This window comes from Sphaerodactylus townsendi, linkage group LG12, assembly GCF_021028975.2.
Source record: "Sphaerodactylus townsendi isolate TG3544 linkage group LG12, MPM_Stown_v2.3, whole genome shotgun sequence".
Classification (NCBI taxonomy): Eukaryota; Metazoa; Chordata; class Lepidosauria; order Squamata; family Sphaerodactylidae; genus Sphaerodactylus; species Sphaerodactylus townsendi.
In genome coordinates, this window is record NC_059436.1 from 11447280 (window position 1) to 11461814 (window position 14535).

The following is a 14535-nucleotide window of genomic DNA, read 5'->3' on the forward strand; positions in this document are numbered from 1 at the left end:
TGGAGGGGAGACCACCAAAGAAGTCCAGGGTTTCTCCGCAGAGGTGGGCAATGGCAAACCACCTCTGTTCGTCTCTTGCCTTGAAACCCCAAGAGGGGCACAGTAGGTTGGCTGCAAGTTGACAACACTTTACGCTACAGAGCAGCCTGTGTTTGTGTGTTTCATTTGTGTGCATGTGTAAAACTATTCTGAAGAATGATTTGCCTGGGGGAGTTACAATGACAGAAAATCAACCTGTGGGCAACCTGCTTCAAATGGTCAAAGGATGGCAGCTTTTGACATTTCCCTGTACAAGTAAAGGGAACAGGGTCATTGTAAAAGTCCATGACATTTTAGGTAGTTTTTTAATGCTTTGTTCATTGTCCTGTTGTCCTGTTTCTCTAATTCTGGATCTGGTTTTCTTTCGTTGCCTGTTATATGCAAGTTGTTATTTTACTTCATGCAGTTGACTGTGTTTAGTGCCATACTTGCCAATTTTGTAGTTCTGTTTTACTGCGCTGTTGACTGTGACTATAGGCATTACACTGCTCTGAGTGCATCGCTTTTTATTGTGTGATCTGCCCTGAGTCTCAGTGACAAGGCTCAGCTATAAATGAAGTAAATAAAGTAATAAACAAAGCAAATACATCCACCCTGGATTTAGGGTGGAGTTGGGCCCTGAAGCAGTCACACAAGATAGTGATCAAGCCTGCGAACGATGCCTCTTCCCACAGTGATTCTGTTGTGTATCTGCATTGGGAGCAATTGAATGATCCGCTCAGATCTGAAACAGAGACATGGCAGAATAACCTGCCCCCAGCAAAGTTTGATTATGGCAAGTTGAGAGCATGCAGGGACACAGCGAGCAGCCTCATCTGTGGATGGGTACTTTTGGCATGTAGGAGCCTAATTAGACGGTGCTTTCATTCCTTGTGCCGCTTGGAAATTCTTGGCCTGAAATCACCGTTTGTCATTGTGGCCCTGCTTTGCTAATGTCTGGACTAGGCCTTGCAATATTTTCTATATCATAAAGCACATCTTATCTTTTTGTGCCCCACCCCTCCAAAAAAATCCCTTTAAATTGTTTCGTTTTGGCAAAGTTGATTTCAAGGATGATGCTTTCTAGATTCACTTACCTGTGAGTATGCCATTTCTTCAGTATCAAGCCATCTAAAAGTCTATTAAGTTGAATGTTCTGCTTTGGACTTGGGAGATACTCAGGGCTTTGGAGATAAAACAGATACACCTCCTAATTCATCCGGCTGGGAGGATAATGGAGTATCTGAGAGAAAGATTCCCCTTTGCCCCCTAGAGGGATTTGTCAAAGCCATTTGCTTTTTTTAAATGGGTAATTAACTGCAAATCTTATCAGCTATGGAATCATTTGGCTCTTTCGGGGGTCCAAATCCTGCTTTTCGGATGCCACCATCTTCAGCAGTATTTCCACTCGCAAAGAGCAGAACAAGATTGACAAGATGCTGAGCAAGAGAGCTGTTTTTGTTACTGATGTACTTTTATCCATGGTTTTAATTTATCTCTTCCAGTGGGTATACAACATCCTGGAAAAGAAGGCCGAGGCTGACCGAATAATCTACGAAAACCCAGATCCCGCCAGCGGTTTTGTTCTCATTCCTGATTTGAAATGGGACCAAAAGCAGGTTAGGAAAAAAAATCCTCTGAAGGGATAAGTTTTTGTTTGCAAACAAATTGGGAGACAATATGCCTGTAGATTTTTTTAAACAGCTGTTCCTTGGAAAGGAAACTTTACAGAACCCTGATATACTCCTTTGCTGGATCCTTCAGATGTTTGTATCCTCTTCCCATGCGTGGTTATTTACTTTGTCTGTATACGGCCCTTCGGCGCAAATCTTCTCTAAGAGGTTCCTGTATAAACAGTGAAGAACTTAGAAACATAAAATGGAGAGACTCCATGAATAGAGATAGATTTGGCAAGGAATGGAGGGGAGGGGGAGGGGGCGGTCCAGCAGCTGCAATTCTTCCATCTGATGGAACTTGGAAACTGGAGGGGCATGTGTTCCTCAATGGGAGCTGGATTCCAGCAGGCAGGCAGGCAGGCGTGGGTGACTGACGTTACCCCTGTGATCCCATGAACGAATGGCCTGCTACACAACGGCAATCCGCTACGAGATGGATTGAGTCAGTCGAGGAAGCCATGGCCTTCAGTATGCAAGTCTTGAGCAAGGCTGTTAACAACAGGATCTTTGGGGGGATATTGACTCATAGGGGCGCCATAATTATTTATTATTATTTATTATATTTGATATGCCATCCAATCCTCAAAGGGCTCTAGATGACGTACAATAAAACCAATAAACAAAACAAAGCAATATACAACATAATATAAACAATACTAATCAGAACGATGCATTAAAATCCATTAAAATTCAGTAGCAGCATCATAATTTACATTATGGCACTACAGTCCACATTATAGATGGCGCCTGAACCCCAAACTTCCCTGCTCTCATACTCCCGGGAGGGGGCCAGCAGATTGCCGGAGATGGTGTAGACAGATGGTACACGGGGGCATCAAGAGGAGGAGGCGGACAGTCTACGGCCAGCCTCCCCAAAGGCCCGGTGGAACAGCTCAGTTTTGCAGGCCCTGCGGAACTCACCAAGGTCCCGTAGGGCCCTAACAGCTGGAGGAAGAGTGATCCACCAGGTGGGGGCCAGGGCTATAAAAGCTCTGACCCAGGTAGAGGCTAGCCACATCATTGAGGAACCGGAAACCACCAGTAAATTTGTCTCTGCTGAACGCAGAAGCCGAATTGGGACATATGGGGTGTATGACATATAAGTCTGTTGCTACTTGACAGAACCTAACACACACATGCACACGCACACACACACAATACAGTCTGCCTTAGCCCGGATAGAGTCCCACTTATGAATCTGCCCTCCCCACCACCAGAAGACCTACATGAGGCTCTTCCATTTCCAGTATCAGCTGAGCTTTCCCTTCTCTAGTGCAGCATTAATACTACAGTGACTCTTGTCGGTATCGTTGGCTTTTTGTTTCCAAAAGTCCTCTCATGCGGTACAGCTTATCTAGAGAGTGAGGGTTTTTTTTTTTTGTTTCATTTCCTTTTCGCACAACCTTACGCTGCTTTCAGTGTGAGATGAAGCCTGACAATGGTTAAGAGGTTTTGGAGGTGGCTGTCGGGAAGATCTCAGTTTAAATTGCCTGTGGTCAAAACAAACTCAGTTTAAGATGCCTGCAGGAAGAACAAAGCCAGTTTAAGCTGCCGGTGATAAAAATGAACATTTCCACTCTGAAGCGTGACAGTCAGGATGCTTTACAGTTTTGAGAAATCAAGCTAAATCGTTGTTTTAATAATCTTGGGAACAGGCTCTCTCAATGTTTGCTTTTGCAAAGCTACTTTTTAGCAGCTCCACATTTGGGTTCTCTGTGACTTGCCCAAGTTCCTTTTAAAGGATAAAATTAATCGTGTTATTCCCCGAGGAGCTTGTCAGTTGCATTAAAATTTTATGCAATAAGGTGACGGATACCTCCCTATAAGAAAACACGACAAGACAGGAAATATCAGCTTCCTGTTTCTAGCCCAGTGATACGATGCTCTCAAGTGGGTCTTTCAGTTACACTTCTTTGGCTGAACAAGTTGGAGTGGTCTCTGTGCCAAATTATCCCTGTTTTTTTTTTTTACCCCTGCTGTGAACCAGCCAACAGTCATAAGCAAAAACCCAGTGAACCTCAGAGTTTCCCTCCAGGCAGTGTCCCTTTCACATCACAATTGCTTTATTATCTTTACCATAAATGTGTCCCGCTGCCTTTCACTAAAAGTAGCTTAAAAACAAGAACGAAGCCACAGTCATTAAAACAAAGAAACAGAGCACCTAACTAACCCTGCTCCTTTCCCTAAAAGCTATCAGTGAAAACAAATCACCGCCATTAGCCATGGAGAAGATCTCAAGGATTTAACTGGAAGCTTGTTGAAATAACTCTGCCTGCCTCTGTTTGCCAGATTTCATCGAAAAGGTGCTTTTCTCACCTCTTTGTGGAGGGCATTCTGAAGGCTTTGTGCTAATTAAGAAGGCTGCAGATCTCATGGAAGCCCCATGTACATCCCAGTAGAAAAGGACCATCTCTCATATCTCAACCACATGGCTCTGTCAGGCTTACCCACCATCAGTGCGTAGAGGGGCCGTTGATTTCAAGCACCAAAGAAGGAGCAGCAGATTATAGCTCCTAGGGGAGGGGGAGAGAAAGGTCGGTCCTTTTACACCGCTTAGGATGTTTGATTTAAGGTTTTTTTCAAAGAGGTTTTGTGCACCTCTGGGTATGCTTTCAAAAACCAAGTCATGAATTAAGCTTTCAAAAAACATACCCCATTAAGATCCCCCCCCCCCCCCGGCCAGGGTAGCAATTGAAGTAGGAAAGACGGGGCTAAGAACCTTTTAACAATCGCAGCCAGATTGACAAAGGGCATCAAGAACTCCAGCCTCTGTATGTTTGTCAATTCTCTCAAATTTTCTGGTGGGCCAGTGACCTCAATAAGAAAGAGCAAATTGGAACGGAGATGTCGCTCAAACTGTCCAGCAATCTGTGTGCGCAAGCTGCTTGTCAGGGAATTGCTTGCTAAATAAAGCAACGGATGTTGCTGGATAAAATTATAAGACATCTTGCCCAGCCAGTGTGCTGAGGTGGGATCCTCCAAAATACAGACTCCATGCAGGGTTTAATCTAAATTATCCAGATAATAGGTTTCAGGTGCAAAGAAGGTGCCTAGAGGACAGATGTCCCCAGTTCTGTTGGCTCTTGCAGGGAGGAGCATAGCTGGCAAATGGACAGTAAAAGAGCAACCAAATAGATCATGTTTTTTCCCATTCAGTGCTAAGCTGGAGTGTTTGGGCAGGGCTTTTTTTACGGTGCGGTCCTAGGCACGATTGCGTGTGTTAAGTACCATCAAGCCACTTCCGACTTATGGCGACTCTCTGAATCAGTGTCCTCCAAAACATCCGGTTGGGAACAGCCTTGCTCAGGTCTTACAAACTGAGGGCCATGGCTTCAGAGCCAGCGTGGTGTAGTGGTTAAGAGCAGATAGATTCTAATCTGGAGAACCGGGTTTGATTCCCCACTCCTCCACCTGTGTGGCAGAGCTTATCTGGTGAACCAGATGTGTTCCCGCACTCCTACATTCCTGCTGGGTGACCTTGGGCTAGTCACAGTTCTTCGGAACTCTCTCAGCCCCATCGACCTCACAAGGTGTCTGTTGTGGGGAGAGGAAGGGAAAGGAGCTTATAAGCCACCTTCAGTCTCCTTAACAGGAGAGGAAGGTGGGGCATAAATCCAAACTCTTCTCCCTCTTCTTCTTCCATTATAGAGACCATCCATCTCACATTGGGTCTTCTTTTCCTGCTGCCTTCAACCTTTCCTGACGTAATTGTCTGAATAGAAAATTGAGATAAAAACTGAGACATGAGCTTTCTTTCCTTGAAATCCCAGTGGTTTCAGTACAATATGCGGGGAACTTCCTGTTCTTGCTCTGAATTCTCACAAGGGCTTTACACTATTAAAAGATTCCTCTCATCATTTAGAGTTTGAAAATGGCAGGAACCCAGAGATTTTTTGACTCTGACCACGTGCTGCTTTTCCCAGGGCCCAAGGTAAAAATCAGCTGAAGCAGTAGCTAAGTTGAAGGCGTGGGAGATACTTTTTTCTGGAGCCCAGAACAGTCAGTTCAAGCTACAGCCAAATCGTAAAAACTATGAAGCCTACGGCTTTGAGTGTTGGATTAGGAATGTAGAATTCAAATCCCCACACCGTCCATAAGGCTCACTGGATGAACTTGGATCAGTCTCTCTGCCTCTCATCTTAATCTGCCTTATAGGAGTGTCATAAAGGTGAAATGTAGGAGGTAAGAACCCTGTTCGCCACCCTGGATTCCTTGAGTGGGATACAAAAGTGCTCGAAGTGTTGCACCAGCCGGAGTGATATATTGGTTAAGAGTGGTGGATTCTAATCTGGAAAACTGAGTTTTATTCCCCGCTCCTCCCCATGAGCAGTCGAGACTAATCTGGTAAACCACCAAAGAGGGGTAGCTCCCCAGCTGCCCTTATCCACCAAAGAGGGGTAGCTCCCCAGCTGCCCTTATCCACCAAAGAGGGGTAGCTCCCCAGCTGCCCTTATCCACCAAAGAGGGGTAGCTCCCCAGCTGCCCTTATCCACCAAAGAGGGGTAGCTCCCCAGCTGCCCTTATCCACCAAAGAGGGGTAGCTCCCCAGCTGCCCTTATCCACCAAAGAGGGGTAGCTCCCCAGCTGCCCTTACCATCAGATCAGTTTCCATGCGCAATCCACCTAAAGAGTGGATACTTCTCACATCCCAAGCCAATCTCACAATTCCACCCTCAAGCTTTGCAGCCAAAGGTCCAACCACCAGTCAGACAAGTAAACTCCATTGTCCTGAAACAGTGCCTTGACCCTGAAAGAGATATCATGATGCTGATGCATCTGCCACCCCAACCACGGATGAAGCCAGAAACTGTCTTGCAGGTTTTCTTCCTGGCAAAGACTACTCGCTCAGGTGTAATGGCGCATCACCAAGAATGCCTCTTGAGAAGCTGAGACCAAAAGATCACACTGCTTGGCATAAGCTGGCATACAATGTTCAAAGCTGACAGCATGGCTTGAAGCACTTGAATGCATTTAATTCAGAGGCATAGCTGGGCCAAACTACGCCCAGTGCACATTCTAATTTTCTGCCCCCCATATCCCCCCTGCGGCGCCCCTGCCGCGCCCCCCCCCTTTCCACACTTACCTTAGTTCCTTTCCTTTTTCAGAACTTTTTCAGGCTGCAAAAGGCCTGTTCACAGTAAAAACAGCCTGATGGGAACTATACTTCCCAGGAGACCTTGTGAGCCCCAAGGTCTCCTGGGAACTGTAGTTCCTCAGGCCGTTTTTACTGCAAACAGGCCTTTTGCAGCCTGAAAAAGTTCTGAAAAAGGAAAGGAACTAAGGTAAGTGTGGAAAGGGGGGTGTGTGCATGGCGCACCCCCACCCCGTCCCCTTTTAGCTCCGCGTCTGATTTAAATGCCAGCAGGTCATTCTCTCCCTACTGGGTCACAAGGACATGTGGTGCTCCATGTCTGCAGATCCTCTCCCTAAGTAGATGGGTTGCACATGGAAACTGATCTGATGGTGGGTTACACATGGAAACTGATCTGATGGTAAGGGCAGTCCCAATGCATGCCTCTGATGCCTGTCTGGACATGGCCCACCCACCCTAGCAGAGGAAGGGGGAGGGAGGGGTGGCATGCAAGGGAGGGAGGGAGTAAGGGGTGGCATGCAAGGCCCGGCATTTGGACATGGCCCACCCACCCTAGCAGAGGGAGGGGAAGGGGAAGGGGTGGCATGCAAGGGAGGGGAGGGAGGGAGTTAGGGGTGGCATGCAAGGGAGGGGGTCCAGCATCTGGACATGGCCCACCCACCCTAGCAGAGGGAGGGGGAGGGGAAGGGGTGGCATGCAAGGGAGGGGAGGGAGGGAGTAAGGGGTGGCATGCAAGGGAGGGGCTCCTATACATGAAGCCTGCAGGGTGACCTTGGGGGCAGTCCCAGTTCTCTCAGAACTCTCTCAGCCTTACCTCATAAGATGTCTGTTGCAGGGAGGAGAGAGAAAGGAGTTTATAAGCCACTTTGAGACCCCTTGAGGCACTTTGAGAGAAAAGTGAGATATAAATTCAACTTTCCTTCTTCTCCGAACACCCCATCCTACATTATGTATTATACATTATGCAACAAGACTTCCAATATAGCCGTCTGTTTAATTTGCATAGGTTGCAGAATTTGATTTTTTTTAGGTTCAGAAATTTACTGAAGGGATTGGGGGGGGGGGCGGGGCTTGGAATAGAGTAGAACAGAATAAAGTAAGCCCAGAAGAAGAAACTTTGCCCAAAGCTGTCTGGTTCGTCTAGGAGTAAGTTTCTCTTTTTTTTGTTTGTTTGAGAGATTGTCTACCTTGCCTTGGTTCTGAAAAACCAAAAGTAAAAATTGAGACGACAGCCCTGTACAAAAGATTGAAATGCTGCGTAACACCATATGTGGCACCTCTTGGTAATTAATGCCACTATGGGTTTGTGCATATATTCACCTGGCAGTTTGCGTACTTTGCCAGATTGCAAAGTTTTCTGGCTTTCTTTGGGATTCAAAATAACTTTGGTATTTAGATGTCCAATCTAATTTTTAATTTAGGAAGTGTTCTAGGAGGTCCTAGAAGTCTCGCCAAAATATTTTCCCTAACAGCATTTTTAACAATGATGATATTGTCCAGTGACTCATTGATTTGAGTTACTTAGAGAATGACAGCGATTGGAACTCAGCCCAGGGCATTCGTCATGCTATCTCAAAACTTATCAGACATTTTTAGTTACAGAATTCAAAGCGTTGTTTGTGCTTTTTTTCCAAACTGTCGGAAATGCTGTTTGAAAATACCATTGCTGGGAAACAAGGCTTTGCGTTGTTCTTCACTATTTACTGTAATGCAGCCTCTTGCTGTAAAATATCTTAGACCCCATTGAAAATGAAAAAGGAGACCCCTTTGTTGGGCAGAGTTTCCTTTGGCATGGATGAGGTGGGACAGGTATGCCCAGACTGCACCACTTCAGAAGGGTGATGCACAATTGAATGCTTCCCCCAGCCCCGCACATTAAAAAAATCCCCCTGGCATCAGCAACGTTTTCAGTTTAGCCTTTTTCTTGACATCCTAGTTTTCTAACTGCAAGATTCTATTTCTCATTTTCATGAAAATTGTTCCAAAAATATATCCATCTTTGTAATGGTACAATCCCAAAATCGGGTTGTTTTTTCATGTTACCTGTTGTATGTGCAGATCAGCACTTAATCTGATGAATATCTGCTCTTACAGCAGTGGTAGTGTAGTAGTGTGTCGGTCTAGGGCCTGGGAAATATGTAAACTATTTTTGTGGTTTAAGGCAATTGGTGTTTGTTTGTTTGTTTGTTTTGCCCTTTTTGAGAGCCAGTATGGTGAAGTGGTTAAGAGCAGGTGGACTCTAATCTGGAGAACGGGGTTTGAATCCCCACTCCTACATTCCTACTGGGTGACCATGGGCTAGTCACAGTTTTTTTAGAACTCTCTCAGCCCCACCCACCTGACAAGGTGTCTGCTATGGGGAGAGGAAGGGAAAGGAGTTTGTGAGCCACCCTGACTCTCCTTACAGTACAGAAAGGCAGGGTATAAATCCAAACTTCTTCTTAGAGCAGTGTTTTTCTAACTCCCTTCTCTCAAGGAACTTCTTTCCACATGGATTGTTAGCCCCCAAACCCACAATCATTTTGTGTTCTGCCGTGCTGTCTACATTAATGTGTGCTCTGGCCGACTGAGCCTCAGTATTATCCTTTCATGAACCTAGAGTGTACCCCAGACCATACAAGTAGTTCCCTGCAGGTGTGTTTTACTGGGGAATCGCATAGTCTGGGAGAAGGTACCCTTCAGGCTACCCTCTGAAACTTAGTTGTTGTTGTCTTAGTTGTTGACGTTGCCTGTCTTTGTTTTGCCTTCCTGTCTTAGTTGTATCTCAAAGAAACATTTCATGACTTAGAGTGGCAAATTTAGAGACTCCTATGGCTATCACCTGAACAGCCTATTCTGTCTTTGCAGCTGGATGATTTGTACTTAATTGCCATCTGCCACTGCCGGGGAATAAAGTCACTGAGGGACCTCACTGCCGACCATCTTCCTTTGCTGAAGAACATCTCAAAAGAAGGGAAGGTGAGCACCACTGCCTGGTTCATCCAGATTTTTCCTTTGGCCTGTTTCTGAGCAATTTCTTTACCCCTTTCTTTCCATATTGCTTTCCTTTCTTCCTCTCTGTACCACTTTTTTTCTTAACTGAAGTGGTGTTGAATTCTCCTATCCACCAAGATCTTGTTCTACTAGTTTTCTTTCCTAAACCACCCTCTGATGCAGAAATTACTCTTTACTCTTTAAATTCTAATAGAGCACTAGTATTCTACTTGGGTAGGAGAGCTGCCTTCAGGAAGACTCTTCCCTTTTTGTATTGGAAGCCTTCTTCTAAACGCTTTACCCATTCAGTGTCAAGTACCATAAGTCTGTGGTATCAGTTGGTTCACAAAATGTCCCCAGGATCTGTACATGCATGTTCTACAAGAGCCACGGAGACGTCCACACGTTCTGGCAAAGAAATTCCATGTTAGAGCTCAGCTGGGTGGCCATCTGGTAATATCCTTCCACCTTCATAAGACACTATGAGCTGGGAATCAAAGCACTTAATGATGCCTCCTTTGGAAGAGCCAAGCTCAAGACTCTTTTTGCAGGATTATGCTTGTGCCCACCATCAGAAAGGTCAGCTTGCTATATTTGTGTGATGCAAGGTTGAAGTGTGATGCAAGGGTGCACAGTGAAGAAAACCAGGTTGCTTACCCATATTCGAGTATTCTTCAAGTGGTCATTGGTGCAGTCACACAATTCCTCCTGGCATCCATATAGCAGGGACCTTTAACTTGTTGCCACACTGTTTCAGATGAACAGGAGACTCCTCACCCTTGAATATGACTCCTCCCCTTGAATATGACTCCTCCCCTTGAACATGTTCAAGGTGGGAGGATCTCATTCATGCATGAAGAATTGACACTAGAAGGTTCCATATTCTGGCTCTGTGCGGGCACACAGTTCATTTGTGTAACTCAGCGATCACTTAAGGAACACCTATTACAGGTTAGCAAACAGCTTTTGTTGAACTGTTTTGATTGGCTGATGAAACTGTCAGCGGAGTGCCGCCTTGAGAACTTTTAATTGAATGAGTGGGATTAAAGTTTTCTTTTCAACTATAAATAGATTTTACGAAGGCAAACCATTAAGGCTTGTGGTATCTTCCTAGACTCCAAAAAGTTCTCCATTTCTCAAACGCCGTTCATTTGTTCCCAGCGAAGTCTTGAGAAACTTTCCTGCGCCGCTTTCCAAGCAATTGCTTCCCAACCAGGCCGTTGCGGTTGTGGCTGGAGTTCAGGAAGCCCTCAAGCCTTCGCTTCATACTTTAGCGTGGAGTTTTTCAATTTAAAAAAAACTTCTTTTTTTTGCTTTTTTTTTTTTGCTCAGCAGCTTTGCTCAGTAGTATGGATTTACATCCTCTCTTGTCAAAAGTCCAGCACCTCTTTTCTCTTCTCCTGCCTCCATTCACCAATACTTTATCTTCCGGGGACAATTATTTTCCTCCAGTGATGAATTGCCTGCTGCGCTGTCAAAGTGAAATGCGTCTCTGCGGAGCAAATGTGGTGCTGAGCTTTTCAGAATCGAGTGGCACGGAGCCCAGCAGCTGCCACCCAAATGGACTTTCTGGAGGAATCGGCTTAAGGGGCTGTGCCAACGATGATCCACCGCAGGTTCCCTCTGACACTGGTGGGATTTATTTTCGGGTAAACATGATTAGACTACGCAGCTCAAGTTTGCTCAGCCGACTGTGTGTGCCCTCGTTTCAGCTTGAGACTGCCGTTGTTCTAGGACTGTTCTGCAAGTAGGGAAATCAGTGGTGTAACCCGAACTGCTTTGGATATCATGAGCCAGCGGTTTCCATGGCTGATTTAAGTTGCATGTCATTAATATGACCTGCATATTATGGAACAGTGGATGCTCAGTAGCAGCTGGTAGCATTGGACTGGATCCAGATTTCATCTGCAGTTTCCACCATTTCCCTCTTCCTACTCTGGACCCCCCTCACGTCATTTCTCAGGGTACTTTTTCTTTCAGGCGCAGCATTTCGTGGTAATCAGTGGGCTGCAGTCGGAGAGGGCAGTCAGCAAAGTTCCATCTTGCCACTGGAAACATTTGTTTGGATCCGACTCTTTCTGTCCCGGAACTGCCATCCACAGTTGTTTCTGGCCATTAGAGTGCTTGAATGTCCAAAACAAGTACCATTCCTAAGTGCCAGTGAAATCCCAAGAATTCAGCTAGGCGCTTGACAGGGCAAGTAAGTCTTACCAATATCAGTGGGAAAAAGACATTCCAGATTTTCTCTCCATCTTCTGCGGACGTCTTTAAGTGATTCTAAACTGCATTTCACGTCCAAACATGTATGTTTTAATATTCACTTATCCAGAGCCGTAGCGAGGGGGAACTGCGCCCGGGGCACATGTGTCCCCTGCGCCCCTGTCATGCCCCGGAACGCCCCCACACCGGCGTGCGCCCGGTGCAAGACACCCTCTTTCCCTAGGCACTACACCACTGCACTGATCCCTTTGTTCCTGTGTGGAAACGTGTCTCACTGAATACGCGCACGCTCGTTCCGTGACTATAGTTCCACCAGACAAAGCCAACATGTAAAGGCCTGTGCTGAAAAACTGTGTGAATTTTTGCTTGTTATGTCAGTCGGTAGCAGCAGAATAAAAAGGAACGCCATGGCACCTTGGAGATTAACAGAATTTATGCCATCATAAACTTTTGTGAGCCAGAACTCACTTCCTCAGACACATGTAGCGTTAAATATAAATGTATTTGTCTCGTGGGACATTTTGAGGCATCTGACAAGAATAAATTCTGGAATAAATTGTGCTAGTCGCTAGTGTGCCACCGGACTCTTGTTTCATTTTGCCTTTTAAAATGTGGCAGATAGAACCTTGAAGCCAGCACAAACATTTGGATAGCCAGAGGACCACCCCCTCCCCTTCCCAAAACTAACTGCTCAGGCAAGAGTGTCCTTGCACAAGTACAGTAAAGCCAGGAAAGCAAAAGTGCAGAGATTGCTCCTTCCTGTTGGGACTCAGTTAACAGAGCAGGATTCCCCCTCCACACACTCTTCTTTGTTCTGATGAGGAGAGGGGAAGCAGAAGCAAGATGCTGGCAGCCCAGTGATCGGCAAGGGCATGCTGGGAGTTGTAGTACTTCTCAGGAATGGCAAGGTCCAAAAGAACAATCTGGAAAGCTGGTTTAGGGTCCAGTTGACAAATTTCCACTCGGTCTTGGAACTGGAGCCCATTCTGTAAAAAGTTAAATTCATGGTTAATGTTTTTTTCCAAGAACTACAGGCATGGTTCCCACATATTAAGCCTTGAGGATCTCTGGGACCCAGAGATGTGACTGTCTGCAAAACTCTTTCTGCCTCTACCCTTCCTTTCATCTTTTGCATCTTAGGCACATGCAGCTCAGTTCCTTCCATGTTCAATTCCATTAATTTCAGTACAACTCACTCCTAACAGTGCATAAGACTGTAGCTTCAAAGCAGACCAAGATCTCTTGATCTGTTTTTCATCACCATTGGTTTGTTATAAACCATTTTCATCATTCTCTGGAAACAATCACCAGGAATTGTGCATTCGTTCTCCTGATGGGGCAGGAGGACATCTTCTTTGGGTGATCCTCACCTATTCCTTTAGGGAGGCAGGAAATTAATTTATTTTCACTTCCTGTCTTCTCACATGGGAGTCACCCAACCTCAATTATTTTCCTGCCCCAGACAGGGAGAGTAGGATTTGTAATAGGCTCCTAGCTGTCAGAGGCATATGGCGGGGGGATGGTGCCCGGGGACAGCACCTTAACAATGCGGTAAAACCTGTGTTGGGGGAGGGGGCTTTGCATGAATCCCGCTCCTAATGCGAGTCTGCTCTGCATTTCCCCTCCCAACCTGGATTTTATAAGAATTGCACTATTTGCGATTCTTTAGTTGTAATGCGGTTTGCAGCCGCTGATCGAGCAAATGGCTGCCCCGGGAAGCAATTGTTTTTAAAGGTCCTCCCTATGTAGCTACACTCATGGGAGGTAAGTTTTTTCCACAGTGTCCAGCCGCTGTCTGCGTGGAGGCATGTGAACGGGACAGGAGGGAGAGCGGGTATCCCACCTGCAACCTGCTCTCCTGGTGCTGTGTGGAGAGAGCCCTTGAGTGACCAGAGAAGCTTCATGTGTGATTGGAAAACAACCACCCGTTCCTCTGAGCTCTCAGGCTATTTCTGGACGCTGGAACTGGAATGGAGGTCTTCAGCCGGAGCCAAATGTATGTCTTCACCCATTCCTCCCAGAACCAGAGAGATCATTCCCAGAAAGTTTGTTTTTGCCATGTGCAGCCAAGGCTGTAAGTGAGATTGCTCCTAATTCAGTCACTGACACTGCAGATGGAACCTGTTCAGGCTGGTTTGTGTTAAACTGGTGCCTCACCAACCCATGGCTTCACAGGAGGCCATTTCTGCCTGGTCAGCCATTGGGGGAGTCTGACATCTTTCTGGGGCTCCTCAAGTCTTTCATTTGCCACTCCTGCAGAAGATTTCATTGAAATATCCAGGGTGCCCACCTTGTTGCCACTCTGAACCGTTCAGAATCTGGCTGCATCGTTTCCAAGAGCCTAGGGTGACCAAAGAGTGATCTGTCAAGTCCAGGAATGCTGTTGACAGTTTTAATTACACGCACTGGCAATGGCAGCTGGTGAGCTGCCCAAGTGATAAGTTGGAAGGGAAAACAAGCCAAGCCAAGAGAGTTCCTCATCAGTGGAAACTTGCCAGAAATGGTGCCCTTTCCCCACACACTGCCCCCGGCCACCACTTCATTCCAACAGTGACA

At 46.1% G+C, this 14535-nt stretch overlaps 1 protein-coding gene across 1 annotated transcript in view; it reads left to right on the forward strand.

The window, feature by feature from the left end:
- DCPS (decapping enzyme, scavenger) overlaps nucleotides 1–14535 on the forward strand; it is a 61380-nt gene that overhangs the window by 42881 nt on the left and 3964 nt on the right. Inside the window, exons 4-5 of the mRNA XM_048512537.1 lie at nucleotides 1524–1637; nucleotides 9634–9744. Of these exons, the coding sequence (XP_048368494.1) occupies nucleotides 1524–1637; nucleotides 9634–9744 (225 nt within the window). The remainder of the gene's footprint in view (nucleotides 1–1523; nucleotides 1638–9633; nucleotides 9745–14535) is intronic.